The sequence below is a fragment of the Copadichromis virginalis genome, linkage group LG1 (genome assembly GCF_057382275.1).
Source record: "Copadichromis virginalis isolate Kocher_CV1m ecotype Utaka linkage group LG1, C_Virginalis_male_GT1.1, whole genome shotgun sequence".
NCBI classification, from domain to species: Eukaryota; Metazoa; Chordata; class Actinopteri; order Cichliformes; family Cichlidae; genus Copadichromis; species Copadichromis virginalis.
Genome location: NC_140618.1, coordinates 25,972,533 through 25,991,786, shown reverse-complemented (window position 1 = coordinate 25,991,786; position 19,254 = coordinate 25,972,533). Strand labels below are relative to the sequence as shown.

At 43.0% G+C, this 19,254-nt stretch overlaps 1 protein-coding gene across 2 annotated transcripts in view; it reads right to left on the bottom strand.

Moving 5' to 3' along the window:
• pcdh17 (protocadherin 17) overlaps positions 1–18,557 on the bottom strand; it is a 65,953-nt gene extending 47,396 nt beyond the window's left edge. Inside the window, exons 1-2 of one of the 2 annotated variants that reach the window (XM_085456643.1) lie at positions 17,781–18,557; positions 14,219–17,014 (exon numbers count right to left, since the gene is read on the bottom strand). In XM_085456643.1, coding sequence (XP_085312769.1) covers positions 14,219–16,714 — 2,496 coding nt within the window. In that variant the 5' untranslated portion in view covers positions 16,715–17,014; positions 17,781–18,557. The remainder of the gene's footprint in view (positions 1–14,218; positions 17,015–17,780) is intronic. The other variant, XM_085456651.1, reaches the window with a different exon arrangement.
• Between the last annotated feature and the right edge of the window lie 697 nt (positions 18,558–19,254).

The following is a 19,254-nucleotide window of genomic DNA, read 5'->3' as shown; positions in this document are numbered from 1 at the left end:
GTGGGATTGCTGAAATGCCATGCAAGTGGGATATTCAAGCAGTAAAATTAATTCCAGTTTCATAAGGGTGGCATTGGCACAATTCACATCCTAACAAGCTGCAAACTAAATTCAAATTGAGTGAATTCCTATGACTGACCGTGGGGTTTTGGAATTGAGTGAGAAGTCTGCCATAATCCTCTTCTACCAGACCGGGGAATTGGTCTCTACATGTGTCAGGGTATCAGTGTATGTGTTCATCTGTGCATGTGTGTGTCATTGTATTATCCATGTTGTGAGGAAATAACACTGTTTACACAGCCACATTATGAGTACCTACAGATCTTTTGGGGACAAAAGCAGGTTAGCATAAACTTAACTTAAATGAATTCATGTTTAAAGGGCAAAACTCAGTTTAAGGCTATACTTTACAAGTTCTAGGGCACCTAAGTAACAAATTCAATAGCATAGTCCATGAAAACTGCATATATTTAACTCAAGTTGAGAAACTCAGACCTATATAGGTAGATCATTGTATTATAAACTATATAATAAATCCAAGCTGTTACTAGCCAATAGACTGTGTTTGCTTGATATGCCCACATGGACTGAAACTTGGATTTTCCTGCCAGTGTTTTGATATAAACACAAACTCATGACTGAAGGATTTCATATCAGCCTTTACTCCATTTTTGCTATTGTTTTAAATGGCCCTGAAGTATTGGACACCATGAACAGAGGTCAAAGTTCAAGCAATGTGAGCTTTGACCATTGTGAGTCCACAAACTCATGACAGCGCTTACTGCAGGTGTGCTTTGGTCAACACAGCAACAAACTGTTGAGGTGTCGCTTAAGCCATTTAAAATTATTGGTTTCAGAGCTCAGTGGTGTTGCTGGCACACTGTGTCTCAAAGGGCCACAGAAGTTATGATTAGGCGAGTAGGGTAGGTCTGCCAAAAAAGAATCTAAGTCAGTATAAATGTCCCACCGTGGGAAAATGTGTGCGTGTGTGTGTGTGTGTGTGGATCCAGTGAAGGAATATATTTATTAGCCAGTAAGTGTGCCTTTAGTGATGTCATTCCAAAACCAAACTCACCAATTTTCAACATGTTTATTTAATTGCTTTATCATATCATATCATAAACAGTTAGGAATTAGGCACATCTTGCTCATACTGGGATAAACCCAATTTTTTCTTCTGAACTGCCACGATTCCTCCTGATTTAGTTGCCGTCATTGCCTGATGTGAGCCCATAAGAAGATGGGTGCACAGAGTGATTAAGCTGACACCAAATTCTAAAACGTGCCATCCAAATGAAGAAAACTGCAGAAACTGAGACTCAGCACCGACAATAGTTCATTCATCTGATCAGATAAATAATGTGTCATTTCAAAAGCTCTTTCAAAAGATCAGATACACCATTAGAGGATCTGTTGGGAAATTCTATGCTATGCTACCTAGCAACCCTTCATATCTTTTGTTAAAAGTATGGCAGCTTATTAACACATAACCCCAAAGTTATTAGTGTACTCGATGTGTTAGATAAAATGACTGCTTATTTTTATATATTACTGAGAAAACATATCAGTCATTTCTAAGTATGTTTATATCCTTGTTCTGGTGTTCTAAGGGTAGGCGGGAGGAGGTTTGAGATTAAATTGTTTTCTCATCTCAGTTTTTATAGTCTTTACTGTATTTTGCCGTGGAAAAGATAAAATAATAGGACGTTTTTGGCGAGCCACTATGACCTGTAGCCTCAGTTTTCCCGGCCTTAGCTGACATGAGTGGCACTAAGTGCGGTCTTCTGTATCGAGATGCTCTTCTGCACACCGTGGTTGTATTGAGTGGTTATTTGAGTTAATGCTGCATTTGTATCAGCTCTGTAATATTTTATCGTTTTTTAGACCATCCTCTGTAAAACCTAGAGATGGCTGTGCAGGAAAATCCCAGTAGATCAGCAGTTTGTGAAATACTCAGACCAGCACACCTGTTAATACCAGGCAGGTTCAGAGTCTCTTAAATCACCTTTCGTCCCCATTCTGATGCTCAGTGGCTATAATGTGATTGGCTGATTAGATATTTGCATTAACGAGGAGCTCAACAGGTTCCCCTAATAAAGTGTGCAGTGAACGTATGTGAATGAAGTGGTGACTGAGACGAGTATATATTCATATACTGTTCTGGAGCCAGAATAATGAAGTGCAGTCGCAGTTATGTGCAGAGCAGTATAATGAGGCAGCCTGTTCGGTAGTTGGCACTCAAATACCAAGCCAAAAATAATTATATAGGACCTGCAAATTAAATAAAATTGCCCTAAATTACAGCCTCCTAAAAAAAAAAGAGGCAGACTGGAACATGTTGTGACCATATCTCTATTTTCCAAAAAGTACACCTTGTTCTAATCTTACTCAAAAATTAAAGGCCTTGTTAAATTTGCAGTCATCTTCTGCAGTATTACTGTATGGATGGAGTTCCTACCAGCACTGCCGTTTAGAGCAGGGCGATATGACAAAAATATTCATCACGATATAGATTTGAAAATTTGCAATAACGATATAACTGACGATAATTGACACTAGACAAAATACTTTGCAACTCCACAATTTTATTAGTGCAAAAAAACCCATCAATGTATTTTCACTTAAACAAGCAGCTGTTTTTTGCATTAAATTTATATAAAAATGTAACACTACAAATGCAAATTCCTTCTTGCTGACAGTTTAACCAAAAGGCATTTCCAGTGGAAATTGGCCGACATATCCTCAGCATACCCAAGTATAATATCCACAAAACTTAAAAAGAGTTTATACACACAATACGGTAATATTATGTTGAAGCACCGTACGTATCACTCCGCGAGGCTCCTGCCTACGATAGCCGTAATGCTCCGTCAATCCATCAAGCGGCGCGGGTTCGTAGCTAAGCAAAGTCGTACTAAAACATTTGACAGATTTTTGAGCGCCGTGTACGACATAAAATCATTTTGAGGTCAGTAAACACAACCAGAATTCATGCATAAGGCACATGGGACTATAAGGGGCACTGTCGATTTTCAGAAAAATCAAATGATTGATTTTAAGTGTGCCGTATTTTCCAAAAAACACGGTAATAACGACGGCCCGCTGGCATGCTCTACCAAAAATAGTGCTCTGTTGTGTATCTGATGGACGAAAGCTAAACCAGTTTCACACCACTGAAGTTGCAGCATTTTTACAAACCAATTCTGGTTCATCCGTTTCATTCAACGATCCGCTTTCGCCCTTGTCATTCTCCGTCGCCACCGTGCCTTTTTCGCCATGTGCGTATGAAAACAAAGACACTGCGCATGTGTGTTTTACCCATATTCTATCGCGATATTTCATGTTCTTATCGTTGCCCAACATTATACCAGTATTACCGTGAACGGTATGATACGGCCCAGTCTTAGCTGCCATCTCTGCAGCCAGCTCGCAGAAAACTTTTCTGAAGAGGAGGGGCATCACAACACGGCATGTTTGTTCTTCTATCAACACAATCCACATCTGTGGCAGTTTAGCCTCAGGAGTAAATGATAAATGTGGCTTTTGGCATACATATTTATTCCAACACACAAAAACCCTTAACGCAGCAGTTTGCCAGCTTTCTAAAATAGCAGTGTTGTTTTCCCTCAATGCTTGAGACATTTTATGTAGACTAACCAGCTGGTCTGGGAAGCTTACAGCTGGGACCAGTCTTAGTATTATTGATAAAAGAAAATATGTGAACTTGGGGTAAAAGAAAAGTGAATGAGGATTGGGAGATAGAGGACTTTAGCTAAAGCTACATTATTTATACACCTTTGAAACTGAGGGGAAAGCATGAAAAAAAGAAAAGGTGTGTAGTGTATGATGATCTTGATGCACTAGATACTAATCATTCAGTACTTGCTCATCAATAGTTACAAAAGCTCTGCAGTTAACTGAAGTCATGAGTCAGCTTTGACCTTCCTTAACTCATTATTCCAATGCCAAGTCAGCCCGAAAATCTAAAGCAGAGCTAACACACTGTTCATATCTAAGTGTAGGAAGGAGCAGGAATATAGTATTTGAGCACTAAGCACTTTTCAATTTGAAGTAAAAAGTCTGACAGCTTGATAAATATGCTTGTTTGTTTTGGTTCAGAAGACTGACAGCCCCCTAATGTCTGTTCACTAAATATGAACTTTATGGTGACAACAAGACTTGAATGTTCAGCTATCGAATCAACCAATCACGGCAATTCAGTGCATTTAGGCCTGCACTCTGGTCTTGAGCATCAGAATGGGGAAGAAAGGTGATTTAAGCAATTCTGGATATGGCTGGTCTGAGTATCTGAGAAACTGCTGATCTACTGAGACTTTCTCCACACCACCATCTCTTGGCTTTGAAGAAAAAGGTAGTGAAAAGAGAAAATATCCTGTGAGCAACTGTTCTCTGGGTGAAAACACCTTGTTGATGCCAGAGATCAGAGGAGAATAGCCAGGCTGCTTGGAGGTGATAGGAAGGCAACATTAACTCCAAAATCCACTTGATATAACCAAGATGTGCAGAAAAGCATCTCTGAAAACACAACATGTTAAAACTTGAAGCAAATGAGTCTCGGCAGCAAAAGACCACACCAGCTCACCAGAATTAGACAACAGACGGGTGGATTTGGTGTAAAGAGCATGAAAGCATGGATCTAACCTGCAGCCGTTCAGATTGGTGTTGGTTGTGCAATGTTTGCAGGGATTGTTTTGGTTTTGGTTTTTTTGCTACACTTTGGGTCCCTTAGTACCAAATGAGCATTGTTGGTGGTTTAGTCCATCCCACTATAACCACAGTGGACCAGTCTTCAGATGGATGCTTCAAACAGCATAACACAAAATATCACAAAGCTCAAATCATCTCAAACTGGTTTCCTGAACATGACAATGAGTTCACTGCACTCAAATTGCCTCCATAGTCATCAGATCCCAATCCAATAGAGCGCCTTTGGGATGTGGTGGAACAGGAGATTGATATCATGGATGTGCAGCTGACAAATCTGCAGCACGTCAATACGAACAGAAATCTCTCTGAGGTGTGCTTCTAGCACTTTTTTGAATCTGTGCCATAACGAATTTAAGGCAGGCCTGAAGGCAAAATTGTCCCCAACCCGGTACTACCAAAGTGTGCCTAAAAAGTTTGCTGGTGAGTGTATGATTACTGATAATAACTATTAAAGGGGTGATAACATTGAAAGGGATGCACAGAGCCAGTCCAGCCAAGCACAGTTGTTAAGCTAAGTTAAGCAAACAGTCTGTTTGCTATAGCAAGAAATAGTTAGCAAATGGCAACAGCCAGAGACAAAGGCTATGTAAGTTACCATCTCCATGTGTTTATGTTTAAAGTGACTACATTGAAACTGTAAACTGCCCCAGGATAGCCCCACCCTCACCTGCATGTTTCATACGACAATGACAAAAGCAGTTTCTTTTAGGCATATCACCTACACCTAGTTAAAATACTTGTATATGGCACACAGTCAAAATGAGGCTCAAGCTAATATTTTGGTAATATTGTCAGGAACTGCTGCAATTATTATGCAAAGTTCATTCTAAATGGGGAAGAAAATAATTCTTCTTTAATATCTAATTAAATAATGGGGATTTACACAAGTAACTAGAAATATCTGCAGAGTAGGGCAAACACTCAAGAATACATAAAAGACATTCATAAAATAAACTCACCAAGTCTGTATCCTTCAGCTTTTGGAGTCATTTGTAATAAGCTAGTATTTGACTTCAGCTTATGTTCACATTTTCCAACTAATTATTAAACCCTCTCATCGTGTACTTATCCAACATGTATTCTATTTTTATTTAGGAAAAAAAAGAAAGAAAGAAAAAGCTTTTTTTGTAATTTAGTGCTAAAACAAGCCATCACAAATTGTGGTCTTGTTTGTGGGTTAACAAGACAGAAGCTGAGCGCTTGTGAACAAAATCATTAAAGAGCAAATTATTCCGTTTGAATTGATGGAGGAAAAGCCATTCTGTGGATGAAAGGATTTTAGATATTTCCCCAAAGCACCAAACCAAGGCCAGACGCAGATACATAAATACACACACACAGAAAAAAAGGCACAGAATGCGTGCATATGTCTAATATCAATACATGCACAAGTGCACATACACACACCTGGGTTCTCCCCGTCTGCTGCAGATGGACTATGTTTCACTTCAAGGTGACCTATCTACTGTACATGTATCGGGTCAGCGGGGGTGAGGCAGCTTAGCCAAGGAAGGAATGGAAGACAGAAAGGATACTGTCCGTGCACCTGGGTAAAGGCTGACAGGAAAGGCTTTAGGATAATGCTCCGTTGTCAAAGTTCCGGACGCTGGTTTCTCTCGCTCTCTTTTAAGTGTGTCTATGGTGCATTAAGAATCTGTCAGAGCAGCTTTAGTATTAATCAACGAGTCCACAGAAGAAACAATCGCACATAATCTCGCGCTCTAAACCCCGGTGACCTTCTCTTCAAATGCATAGATGAACTCCCCTTCAAACCACAGTCATTTAAAGACACACGCAGAGGCAAGCGCACACACACACGCACACACACTCTCACAGGCCCTGGCACCAGCGCTGGTAATTTGTTTCCTCCCCACTCTCACCCTCCCTTGCAGACTACCTGATTGGTTTCTCCCATGGCTGCACCCATGTCTCTCCACCTGGGAGTACATCGACTCAGCATGTCAACGTGACCTCAGAAGAGGACGCATTTTTAGACAGTGTGTATGTGTATGTGCATGTGTGTGTGTGTGTGTGTGTGAAGAGAGACATTTTACCCCATCAATCCAGGGAGTAGAGACGAGGGGAGAGGGAGAAGAGAGGAAACAGGAGAAAAGGAGACAAAGTTCCATTCATCATCTCAGCAGCGTTGAGAGTGTATAAAAAGCAAGACGCATTCAGAGTCATCACTGAGCCAACGCTTCCATCGTGGTACTTCATTTATTAGGACAGTGCGCAGATCAATACGCCAGACATATACACCCTGTACTGTTGACAAGATAATCTCATCATTATGAATTTGGCTTGGGTCGTCAGTAACATGAGCAATCGCGACGCTTATCAGAGATGACAAGAGCAGAAAGAAAGGGAACCCTAAAATGGGGAGAGAAAGAAAGCACGGGAAAGCCAGGGAAGAGCGAGCGAGCGCGAGTTCTTCTTTTACTAAACAATGCTCAGAGCGATAGATAATGAAAAACAGTATTTCAGTACCAAACAGAGCAAAAATCAATAAGAAATGGAGCAAACCAGCAATTGATCTGTATGCTAAAGGCCCCAAAAAGATTTCTTTCTAAGACATAAACCCAGAGAGGGGGGCCAATTGAGTACATCTGTGTAGTACAATAGAAAAAGATGAGACCGGCCAAATATCCCATTTTCAATACACCATTAGCACTCTGCATCGCCGTCGCTACCCCGAAGAGCAGGCAGAGGCGACGTCTGACAACAAATCTTGTGTGCCCACCACTTAAAGGGCCTTTTGTTTAGACAATAACATCTGAGAGCGCCGACTCATTCGCCTCTGTTGCCACAAACACATAACAGCCACTGCAAAACACAGCGGCTGTCAATTCCCTTCAGATGCGCGCAGGGCTTTAGACATGGGAGTCAGATTTCAAACTGTGCTACAGATAAGCTGGAACAGAAGAGACAGTGGGATCTCTGGATCGCTCTTATTAGAGCGTCAGACGTTCGCAGAGACATTCACAGCACGTGCACGCAAAAAACAGAGACTGGCAGAGTGAGGAAACAAAAAAACAAAAAAAAAGATGCTCCTCATATTGCAGCAAATTGTAATTTCCTGATTGGGAAGAGTGTAAGGAGAGAGTGTACTCTCCCAATCGGTAGTGATTGCGTAAAGGGAAAGAAGTTGTTCGGAAACAGACTGTTTTTGACACGCAGTTAGGTGAATTTAGAGGACATAAAACGGTACTCATTGTGTATCCCTCCAATCAATTAATCTCATTACTAATGTAGCTGTGGAAGTGCTGAACTGTAAAAGGCAAGGACATGGGGAGAGAGTGAGAGAGAAGGAGAGAGGCGAGCGGGATAAATCACTCCTCTAATACTAATGAGATAGAAGGTGAGAACAGATTCGCATAACTCATTCTTTCGGCTGCGTGTTGTTTCTGCAGCACATGCCTAGGGGGCACGGTGAAGGAAGATGTGGCAGAAATAAAAGCTCTCTCCGGTTGGACCGGCGCCAAGACACAGCGGAGCGAGCGAGTTCTACTTTGTTTGACTTTGAAAGTGTTTGATTTACAGCAAGGAGACCCAGCTGCTGGCAGCTCAAAGAATGCATTGCCACGCCGTGTGCAGCACGCAGCCGTCGGTGTGCTTGTGTATGTTAGCGCGCATTACTGTGTGGTCACTTTTATCTATACCCATCTATTGCTGCGGCTGCGACTCCCCGCTGCCTAAAACGTTAAGTCTAAAGACCCCAGGAGGGATCTAAGAGTCTTCAGGGGGCAGGCGGCCACTACAGGGAAGCCCATTCCAATCTGAGGGAACCAGCAAGACCGGTGCTTCAGAGCACAGCTGGTGGTAGCTCTGAGGGTATGTGTGTGCACGCACACAAACCCCCCACAAACACAGGTAGACACATGGTAGCTGAATGCTAGATTCCTCCACTGTGAAGGTTATGCTTTATGTTGTGTTCTCGTTTGTTTGGGAGCTCTGTTAATGCCTGGTTGGCTCCTTGTGCCTGACTTGTTTGAGCACAATGCCAGCAGCAACAACGTAACTAGGGACATGCACAAATGTTTATTTATCGCAATCATCCGTCTTCCTTTTTTTTCTCCTCCTCCTTTTATGAAATATGACACGTCGGAGGGTATTCTCTATAAAAAAGAACACCTTACAGTAGAATGGTTGTAAAGTGACAGCATCGACGGTGTAGGCGTGCACCTGCCAGTGTCAGCGTGGTCAGGAAAATAAGACACAACGGCAGCCAACATCAGCTCATGGTCTGAGCAGCCTTGTAATTACAGAACAGCAGAGTAATTAATAAGTCGCAAAGGAGTCGCCAGCCCGCATATGAAAAGTAAACCAAGCTAATCAACGGCACTTGCTGCTCAATGGAATGACATGATAAGATGAAGCTCTGGTGTCAGGGAATTAGGCAGAAGAGTGCTGCTCATCCACTCCACCTCTATTACACACAAACACGCATAGAGGCACACACAAACACACAATAACTAAGGAGTGGATGTCTACTGACAGGCCACAGTCTTATTATCATGCCCATGTCATCTCCAATAGGCTGCTTCCTACTGAACCAAGCAAATTGGTTTAATGTGTCCGGCCAATTTGGCTATTACAGAGCTCAACTTGTGTTTTCATATCCTGTTTCTTTCTCTACCCTCGCAAAAAAAAAAAAGAGAATACAATTCTTCCATTGCCTTGCACTGTCACCCCGGTGGGTCTGTTAAAAATAATGAAATTACGCAGCGCACAGGCACGGCAGCTCGCTAAAAGGACATCTAAATAACACCAAAACGTGGCACTCTATACATACAGCACGTTGTTTTTGTCTCTTCTATATCCGTTTCAGTTTGATCCACAGTTTGATTTGACTTGAGTTTAAGTTACAGAGAAGGAGTGCGAGTGTGTAGCGGTGAGCATATAGTCAGGGGCCAACATTTCAATTATTCAGCAGGGTTACTTGGATTTTTGAAAACTTGCAATAAATAAAACATTGACTTCTACAGCTGCAGTGAAATCTCAAGCAAATTCACCGGATACTCGTAGCATCTGTATTTGCAATGAACTGTTAATTGCACGAATGGAAGTTTTATGCCTGTGAGCCTGTGTGATGTTTTCTGTGTCTAAAGAAAACATTAACAGTGAGCGAGGAAGACAAAGACAACAGATGTGTGCGTTACTACCACACCGGACTTTTCTAAAGTCTTTCAGGTAACTTTTCTAAAAATCTAAAAGCGTCACAGCCCCACAAGCAGAGGGGAAAACGAAACGCACCCTAAGGACAGGAACGAAGCGAACGAACGCTCAAATTCTGCTTCTGTCAGAGAGTCTGCGTCTTCTGTTTCCATCTTGGCCGGCGTTCTTGCCCACCGTCTTCCGCCCATTTCCACAAATACGTAGCCAGAGACCATCGATGCTTATCGTGACATCTTCCGCTTTCCTCTGATTTGTTAAATGATTTATTAATGAAAGAGGATGCAAACATAGCTGCTGTTCTGTGCATTACAAGAGCTGCTACAGCAACGCTGTTGAAGTGCGCACCTTTGCGAGCACCACAGATGAAAATGCCAATAATGGCAACTAATAAACAACAGCGTTTCTGTGTTTTGGCTTAAGAGAGATGTCCTAATTTACAGCACTTCCCTCAGGCAACGCTCTACTGGTATCTATCATATGAGCTTTGGGGAGATAAAGAAAAAAATAAAAGCGCTTATTAATAATTCAGATTTTTAGTGTGTAGCGTTATGTACAGTAGCAGCAGGTTTATTTGAGGAAATATATAGATATACCCTGAGGTAAGCTGATATTTTTTAAGGACTGGCAAGCTCAAATAAAATTAATCTTGCCCAGTGACTCAGAGCCTCAACTGGGGGACAAATGCACACAAATTCCAAAAAGTTTTTTTTTGTTGTTTTTTTTTTTAACTGTCTCCCATTCCTGAAATGACTGCCTGCGCATCCAGTTGCTATGCTGTCGATCAAGGTTTCAGTGCGTACAGGTTTACCAAACTTGTTCCAACAGAAAGCTCTGGAGGAAAGTAGTTATCTAAAGATGAAGGGAGAGAAATGAAATAAAGAGTGCTTTTCTATTCACTGCCTCAGTGGCCACTGAGGTGTGGGAGCAATTTCAATACAATGCACAGCGGAGGCTTTGATAAGACTTTTCAGCGGAATCCTCAAAAACAGTCTTCACACGTGCATCTGTGTGTTTGGGTGCACGAGCGCGCACGTTTCTTGGAGGAAGGGCGTTTCAACGTTCGGACAAATACAAGATTGTCACGCTCATAAAAGAGTAGGGGCTCTGTCACGGAGCCTGCCAGCTAAAGGCTTAAATCACACGCCTGGAATACACAATGACGTTAAACCTACACACATCCACACACACTCACACAATCTCCCTAAATTATGCAGAGTAAGACCATTCCTCGAAGCATCAATTTTCAACATCTGCTCCGGCTACATTGCTGGCAGGTATGTGCTCAGTCTAAACAGTGATTTTTTTATTTTGTTTGTTTCTTCTTCTTAGTAAGTACGCTTTTCAAATGATCACAGTCACCACACTTGACGTTTGTTTTTATTCCAGGAATATTTAATTCACCGAATAGGATTTTGGATCTTTTTATTGTGTGTGAACTCAATCCCAAAATTCCATAAATTCAGATATTGTCACTCAAAGAAGTGCGGCTGCTCGCCTGGCAAATCCACAAGAAAAAGAAAATGCTATATTTCATGTGTATGAATGTCTGGTATTTCTCATTAGAGCAGCAGGGAGTCTTCTTTGCAAATGACAAGTGACAGTGTCAAGTCAGCAGAGACTGGAGCCCCGTTCCTCCCCGTCACCCCACACAAGGCAGAATGCCGCCACCTAAAGGCAGCTCTTATAGCCTTCCTCACACCCCCTTTTCATTTCTTTTTTTTTGCCTTTGTATTACTTGCACCTTATTAACGCGAACGGTCTCCCACTAAGACGAGAATCTGCTTAATTAGAGTTTTGTGGTGAATCTAATTAGAAACAAAACGAATCAATATGATAAAATATGGGCCGTTTGAACGCCATGACACAAGGTGTCTCTAACTGTTTGGTTACAGTGATGATGTCAGCTGTTCACAAAAGTAAAAGAAATGGAAAAAAGAGGAAGGTGCATACTAGGTGCACATGGCTGCCTAAAGCATGCTCGTGACAGATTGGACTTAAGTGTGAAGTGATGAAAAGTAATTCCTTCTTCCCGAACACTGAGACAATTTGCTGCAGACTGGTCTTAACCTTGATTCTACGCTAAGTAATTCCCTTCAACGCCTTAAGCAAAATTAGGCATCATTACTTATCATCCATCTTCTTATTCCAGGAATTCTCTCTACAAATGAATCTGGCACTGTGGTGACAATGATAAGGGCAGCAGAGCTCTGCTGATGTGTTCGTATTATTCCCTTCTCCCAGCTAGAAACCAACCCTAGCCTTTCTGCCAGCTCACTGCTATAAAACATCATTAGAGGCCGGAGTATGGAGAAAGACTGGAAGTTGAAGACAACTACAGCGGCTCTACTTGGAACAAGTTTGGTAAACCTGTATGTACAGATGAAGACAGCGGCACTGAGGTGCCCTTGTGAAAGTGATTGACCATGCGATATGCTCACCAAGTTTATCCATCTCCTTATTTATTTTTTTCCCATATAGCCTCTCCTTTGTGACAACTGTAGTGACAGATGGGCTGAGAGGCCTTGGGATCGATAGAAGGGGAATTCTGTCTTTGTTTCCTGACATTTTTCCCATAGCCACGCTAGCCGACTCAGGTTACTTACTGTCCACGCGCAGGGAGAAGCGAGGATGGAGTAGGGAGGAGGGAGGAATGAGATACGCTTCTGTAAAGCCTCTGAAGAAACTTAATGCCTCAGGCCATCTCCCTCTACACAGGTTTCTGTTGAATAATACAACAGAGCACCCTGAACGCCTGATGCGTCGAAGGGGACCGTCTGTAAACAAGACACCAAGGAATGTGTTGTTGCCTTTCCTGCTAGTTTCCCCTTTGACAGTCTGAATAAAGAGCGAAAAGGAAGCTCTCAAACTGTATGTGTGTGTGTGTGTCTGTGTGTGAGACAGCCTTGTGTTGTCCAATTCATCATCACTACATTAACAGAGAAACAGCCTGCAGAAAGGCCCAGCAATTATTCTCTCTCTCTGATTAGGAAGCCTTAACGATCTTTTTGCTGACCCTTGCCCTGTGCAGCTGGTTCATAATAGAAGCAGGGATGAGGCTGAGAGTGAGAACAACAGACAGTGGTCTTCCTCCCTGGTGGGAATATGTCACATCTGATCACCGTCACGATCAAGTCCTCATCCACTGAAAGCAGTGGGGAAGCAAAAAATGTAAAACAGAAAAAAGAAAAAAAGAAAAAAGCTAAAAATTAATAAAGTGCAACTGGCAAAAATGTCATGCCCTAACAGTGTCAAGCAGTATAAGACTATGATATAAAATTCAGTGCCAAATCATAGCATATGTTCTCTCAAGGTATATGTTCTCTCATAGCATTGTCAGATGAAAAACCAACAAGCACTTGGAGAGAGTGGGGAAGAAGATGGAGGTTCTTTTAGCAGGAAGAAACTTACAGAACCAGAATCAGGGTGGGCGGCCGCTTTGGCCAGAATAACGGGTAAATATCGTAATAAGGGTAAACTGTGCCACGACTGCCCATTATCCCCAGCATTACATACCAATGTCTTAAGCAGGCTCTAATCCTTGTCTGACACGACAGACTTTTAATGGGCTTAAGGCCAAAGACACAGAGAAGTTATCACATTAGAGGCTTATACACCCAGTACTCCGCTCAAAGACTTATGAAGTAGCTGTGAAAATAGGTACAATCTCCTAATCTCTAGGAATTAAAACCCACTAGAATAAACCTCATATAGCTATAGAATTTCATGTCTCACCAAAAGAAAAGGGAGAAAAGAAAAAAAGAAAAAGCATCAGTCATTACTTGGAGGAGCTTCACTATCACTAAGACATCTGTTGCTGTCACTCTGTATATGTTTAAATTTAGAAAATATTCAGGTAAAAATCATTTAAACAAAACTGATCTAGATGTAATTTTTTGGATTAAAGCAAGAACATTTCTTTGGAATTATGACAATGGTCCAAAATAGGATATATACCTGCTTATAACACACGCTAAGCTCTTGACTCCACAGCAATGAGATGACAGCGACCGAAAACTGATTTCAAAAGCCTGCCGTGACATATTCCAAGCACAACCGATTTGTGTTGATGTCACTGGCTCTGTTCTATGAGAGCACCAGAATGACTGTTTAATCCTTCTAATGCTCACCCCCCCACCCCCCTCCTTTCTTGTCTTTGTCTCAGTGCTTCTGGGCCTCTCTGCCTGTCCTTGTCCTTTTTTTTTTTCTTTCATTTTATAAAACAAGGGGTGGGGGGCCGATACAGGAAGTGGGACCTTTGTGAGTCCTGTGACGTAAAAATGGTGGCACAACAGTGAAGGAGTGCAATTTCTCTTACCTGTATGATGGACATGCGGTTAGTAGGTGTGTCTGTGGTGCTGGTGACTGGGCCTGTGAAGCTGGTGTGGCATCCCACGTGGCCTTGGGGCACGCTGAGGTTATTGGCAGTGGGTTTGAGGTACATGACCTCTGACCTTGGTGAGCTGAGTGGCAGACGTGTCTGGTAGTCAAAGTACATGGGAGAGGTGGCCAAGGAAGGGCTGCTTACCACATTCATCACATTCATGGCATCCCGCTCCTCCACCTCGCTCTGCACCAGCATGATGTCGTTCTTGTTAATCTTCTTCTTCTTCCCTTTCCCCAGCTGCGGGTGCGAGTACTCTGCAATGCGACAATTGTAAGTGCGAATCTCCTTGTTTTCCCGCTTGCACTTGATAGCTATGGTCACCATGGCAGCCAAAAGCATGATAGATATGATGCTAAGAGTTACAATAAGAGGCAAAGACATGTCCCAGTTCTGATTGTCCTTCATGTGCGGCAGTCCATCAGGAGGTCGTCCATTGGAGGCCTTGATGATGAGCCTGGCGGCAGCGGTCAGAGTCGGCTTGCCGTGGTCCGATACTCGAATGATCAGCTCAACAATGGGGCTCACGTCGTCCCAGAATGGGTGAGCCGTTCGTACCTCGCCGGTCACTGGATCAATCTCAAAGAGATGTTCCTCATTGCCATCTGATATCTCATAGGTAAGCCGCCCACTTTCACCGTAGTCATTGTCTACCGCCCTCACTGTGGTGACAATGTAGCCAACGCCAACATTACGTGGCACGTGGATTTCAGCGGTATCATTCTGAAGAAGCGGCAAAACTATGACAGGGATGTTGTCATTGACATCCAGAACACTGATGCGCACTGTAGCATTGCTCTCCAAGTGCGGAGATCCTGCATCCTTAGCCAGAACCTTGAAGTCAAAATATTTTATTTGCTCATAGTTAAAAGATCGAACAGCATAGATGGCTCCATTAGCAGCATTTACATTAACATAGGTGTTGACATCACCCCCACTAACATTGGAGTTAATTATGCTGTAGTACACGGTGCCATTTTGCCCAAGGTCTGGGTCATGTGCCAGAACTGACCCCAGGTATTCCCCAGGTATATTGTTCTCAGGAATCTGAAGAAGGTAGACTGACTTGGTAAAGCGAGGGGTATTGTCATTCTCATCCAGGATCTTTACTGTGAAGGATTTTGTGGAGTTCAGAGGAGGTATGCCGTTGTCTTTGGCCACAATGGTGACATTGTACTCGTCCTGCATCTCCCTATCCAAGGGCCTGTCTGTCACCACTGTGTAAAAGTTGTCATAGTTCTCTTCGAGTTTAAAAGGTACATTACCTAGGACTCTGCATTGAAGCTGCCCATTCCTGCCTGAGTCCTTGTCTGTGACACGGACAAGAGCAATGACAGTGCCTGGAGGAGCTGCCTCACTGATGGCCCCCTGTCTCACAGACACAAAGCCTATAGATGGCCAGTTATCATTCCTGTCAAGCACTTTAACGGTCACTTTACAATGGCCTGGGATTGGATTGGGACCTAGATCCTTTGCCTGGACGTCAATCTCAATAACTGGGCTTTCTTCATAGTCAATTTCACCCTGAATCTTTATGACTCCTGTTCTTGAATCTATGGAGAAAAGCTCTCGGATTCTCTCTGGAGCATAGCCACTAAAGGAATAGACTACTTGTCCATTGTTCCCCTCATCAGGATCGGTGGCATTTAGATCAATCAAGACTTTTCCAGGAGGTGAATTTTCAGGAATTTCCACAACATACGAGGGCTGATCAAACACAGGGCTGTTATCATTGGAATCAATAACTTTAACATTTATCTGCATGGTGCCTGACCTAGGATATTCGCCCCCATCAGTGGCTGACAATATAAGGGTGTGATGGCTTCTTTCTTCCCGGTCCAGTGGTCGTTGAATAACTAATTCTGGGAATTTAGTCCCGTCACCACGGGATTTTACCTCCAAAGAAAAGAGATTGTAGTCATCGCGTGTTATTTGATAGGTTTTCAGGCCGTTTTCCCCTGCATCTGGGTCATGTGCGCTGGTCAGGGGAAAGCGTGTCCCTGGGACTGCATTTTCAGAAATGTCAATATCAATCTGATCTGAAGGAAACATAGGTGAGTTGTCATTGATGTCCTGAATATCTATCTTGATCATGCATATCTCCTTGTCGTTGGCAAACACTTCCATTGAGAGCTGGCACTTGGGGTTTCTCTTACACAATGTTTCCCTGTCGATGCGCTGTTTCGTATACAGCAATCCGCTTTGTGGGTCCACGTCGATGAGATGCGGGGCTGAGTTCTCCAGCACTCTGAAGTTGGCTTTCTTACCCTGTCCTCCCTGCCCAGTCTGTTCAATTCCAAGTCTGGCATCTTTGGCAATGTTCCCAATCACTGTACCCGGACCCTGCTCCTCTGGGACAGAGTAATTCAAGTTTTTCAATGTCAGGGCTTGAGCCCACAAGAGCAGGAAAAAGAAAATAGAAAGATACATCTCCACTCAGTTAAAAGCTGCTATGATCTGTGTTGAGATTAGCCCCTCCTTTTAACTGTTGATATTTTGCTCAAATGTGGTATTTCTGTTATCCAGGACAAAATAAAGAGTTCTGTTCATCATGCGAGGCCTTGACATTTGTCTTTGTGGATTGTTTTTGCTCTGTCGCTCTCTTCCTCTGCGAGCAATCGGTGGCGCTGAGCACCTAATTTATATTCAGCTGAGCATCCAGACTCATCTGAGCAATAATCGGGATCCAGTCTCCAAACAGAATAGTCACTGCAAAGTGTTCAAAACCACCTAAGAAGGAAAACAGAAACAAGATATAGATGTTATAATATACATGAATCAATTAGCCACTCAAATGAAAAGACACTGAGCCGCACTGGCCATTCTGCCAGTAAGAAATCAGATCCACCTCTGAGCCAAAAATGAAACAAAGCTCATGTGTAATTCATCTCCACATTTACGGAGGAAGCTTGTCAATTAGTTAACCTTGGGAAGACACTCCACGCAGCATAAAATATATGGGCAAATAATGATTCTCCTTGTAGCTTATTTACTCCATAAATACCACATCCTCAGTGCATGTTTTTTCAATCTATCTCTAATGTACAATGGACTACCTGACCCGAGCGCGATAATGGCCCATTCACACATTAGGAGAACTCAAACTGGAATAGGACAACTTCAATAATGTGGTATCACTGCAGGCGTACAACTGAACACGGCCTATTGTGGCGGCTATTTGAATAAGTGTGTATAAAATGAGCCTCTTACACGCATTAACAAATCCGCATAATCCGGATATTTAAAATGAGCCTTATAAAAATTCAGAAATGAGCTGCCAACATCTCAGCACAGCCGTGTAATTCTCTCCACTCGTGCTCTCTGCCTCTCTTTCTCCCTCTTTCTGTGAGAGAGATTCATCGCTCCTTGGAAGAAGACGAAGAAGCTGTTGCATCCGCATGCATGGGGATGGTTGCGAGATAAGGTTTGGAAACGAGCAACAGACAGCGGAAAAATAAGAGAAGAGATGTCAAATGATTACAAATATATAACTTACCAAAAGAAACTGCGCAAATAGTCCAAGGATAGAACTGTACAAAAAAAGAAAAAAAGATAATAACAACAAAAGGAGAAAGACAAAAATTAAAAACAGTCAGTTCCAGCAGGGTTTAGGGAGAGTTTCGTCTCCTTAGCCCACTTCGGTAGGTGCCACCCGTATCCTCCTTCTCCTCTTTGTGAAGAGGGAGAGAGGGGGGAAAGCCACAAGCCTCCAATGCACACGCAGGCTACAGTGCAGCGCAGTGGAAATAAAAAAAAAGTGCTCCAGAAAAGTATGACTGTAATGTCAATGAGCTGAAGTCCTCTCCGCTGTCTGATTAGGATGCAGCGGCTCGCCTTCTGCCTGCAGTGAGTCACCGTTCTTCAGGAAGGAAAACTGAGAAATACTCTACGAAGAAGAAGAAAGGATGGGAAAAATCCAGATGTGTGGTAAGGTAGATCCAAAGTGAATATTTGAAAGGCAGTCAGTGTTTTTTCCGCCGTTCGAGACAGCACAGAGTTACTGATTCCCGTAGTGGCATTTTTGTCCTTGCCCGTCGTCCCCGTCAAAGTCCACGCACACACACATGCACACACACACACATATATTTATATATATACACACAGATACACAGAGAGACAGCTGCTGAGGTGGTCAACAACAACGCCGCATTCCGGCACAAGTCTCCCCTATATCTGTCAGGAAATGTGTGATTTCCTTCAGCACGCACGCACAGTCGTTATTTACTATTTCGCACACGCAGCACAGCCCTAAGCCCACGGAGCGCTTCCTCTCACTGACTGAACTCCGGACACCGCATGGTGCATTAAACATTGTCGCTACTCCTCTGGCAGCCAATGAATTTGAAGAGGTGGGAAGAGAAGGAGGGGATTCAAAAGCCGCTGTGGGTACTGACTACAAATGATTGGTGGCTTGCAGTTCACCGGTGGCGGATGAGTTTTTTTTCAAACCGCACTTCATTGTTGTTTACAATAAAGGAAACGGTGCGTTGGGGAGGGGGGGCAGGCTCGCCGACATATGCACTGGGGCCAGGATGAAGTGGTTGGAAGTGTCCGTTAGAGCATCAAAAAATAACAAGACGACAGATTTGAATCCAGTGGAAGTAAATTTCTCTGGTACAGAGAGCAGAGACCTCCCTGATCCCGACGTAAAAGCGCCAGTTTAGTTCTTTGGTGCACAACTGTCTTAGTTTTCTTAAGAGGGATTGTGAGTGTTTGGGAAGTGCACGTTTTAGGAGCTACTTATTACACTTCGCAATTACCGGTCTCCTTTCGCGGTTTTTATTTAAAGTTCTAGCTAGAGGCTTTATTTGCCGTGCCACCTGAGAAGCAGCAGAGATTGCGTTAATCATTTCCTATGTAATTAAAGCTGCTAAATGTCTAGGCAACTGTATGATGGGAATTTATGATACATTTTGAATTAAGGACTGCAGCAGGTAGCCTATTCGATAGTGACAGTGAACTGTCATGGC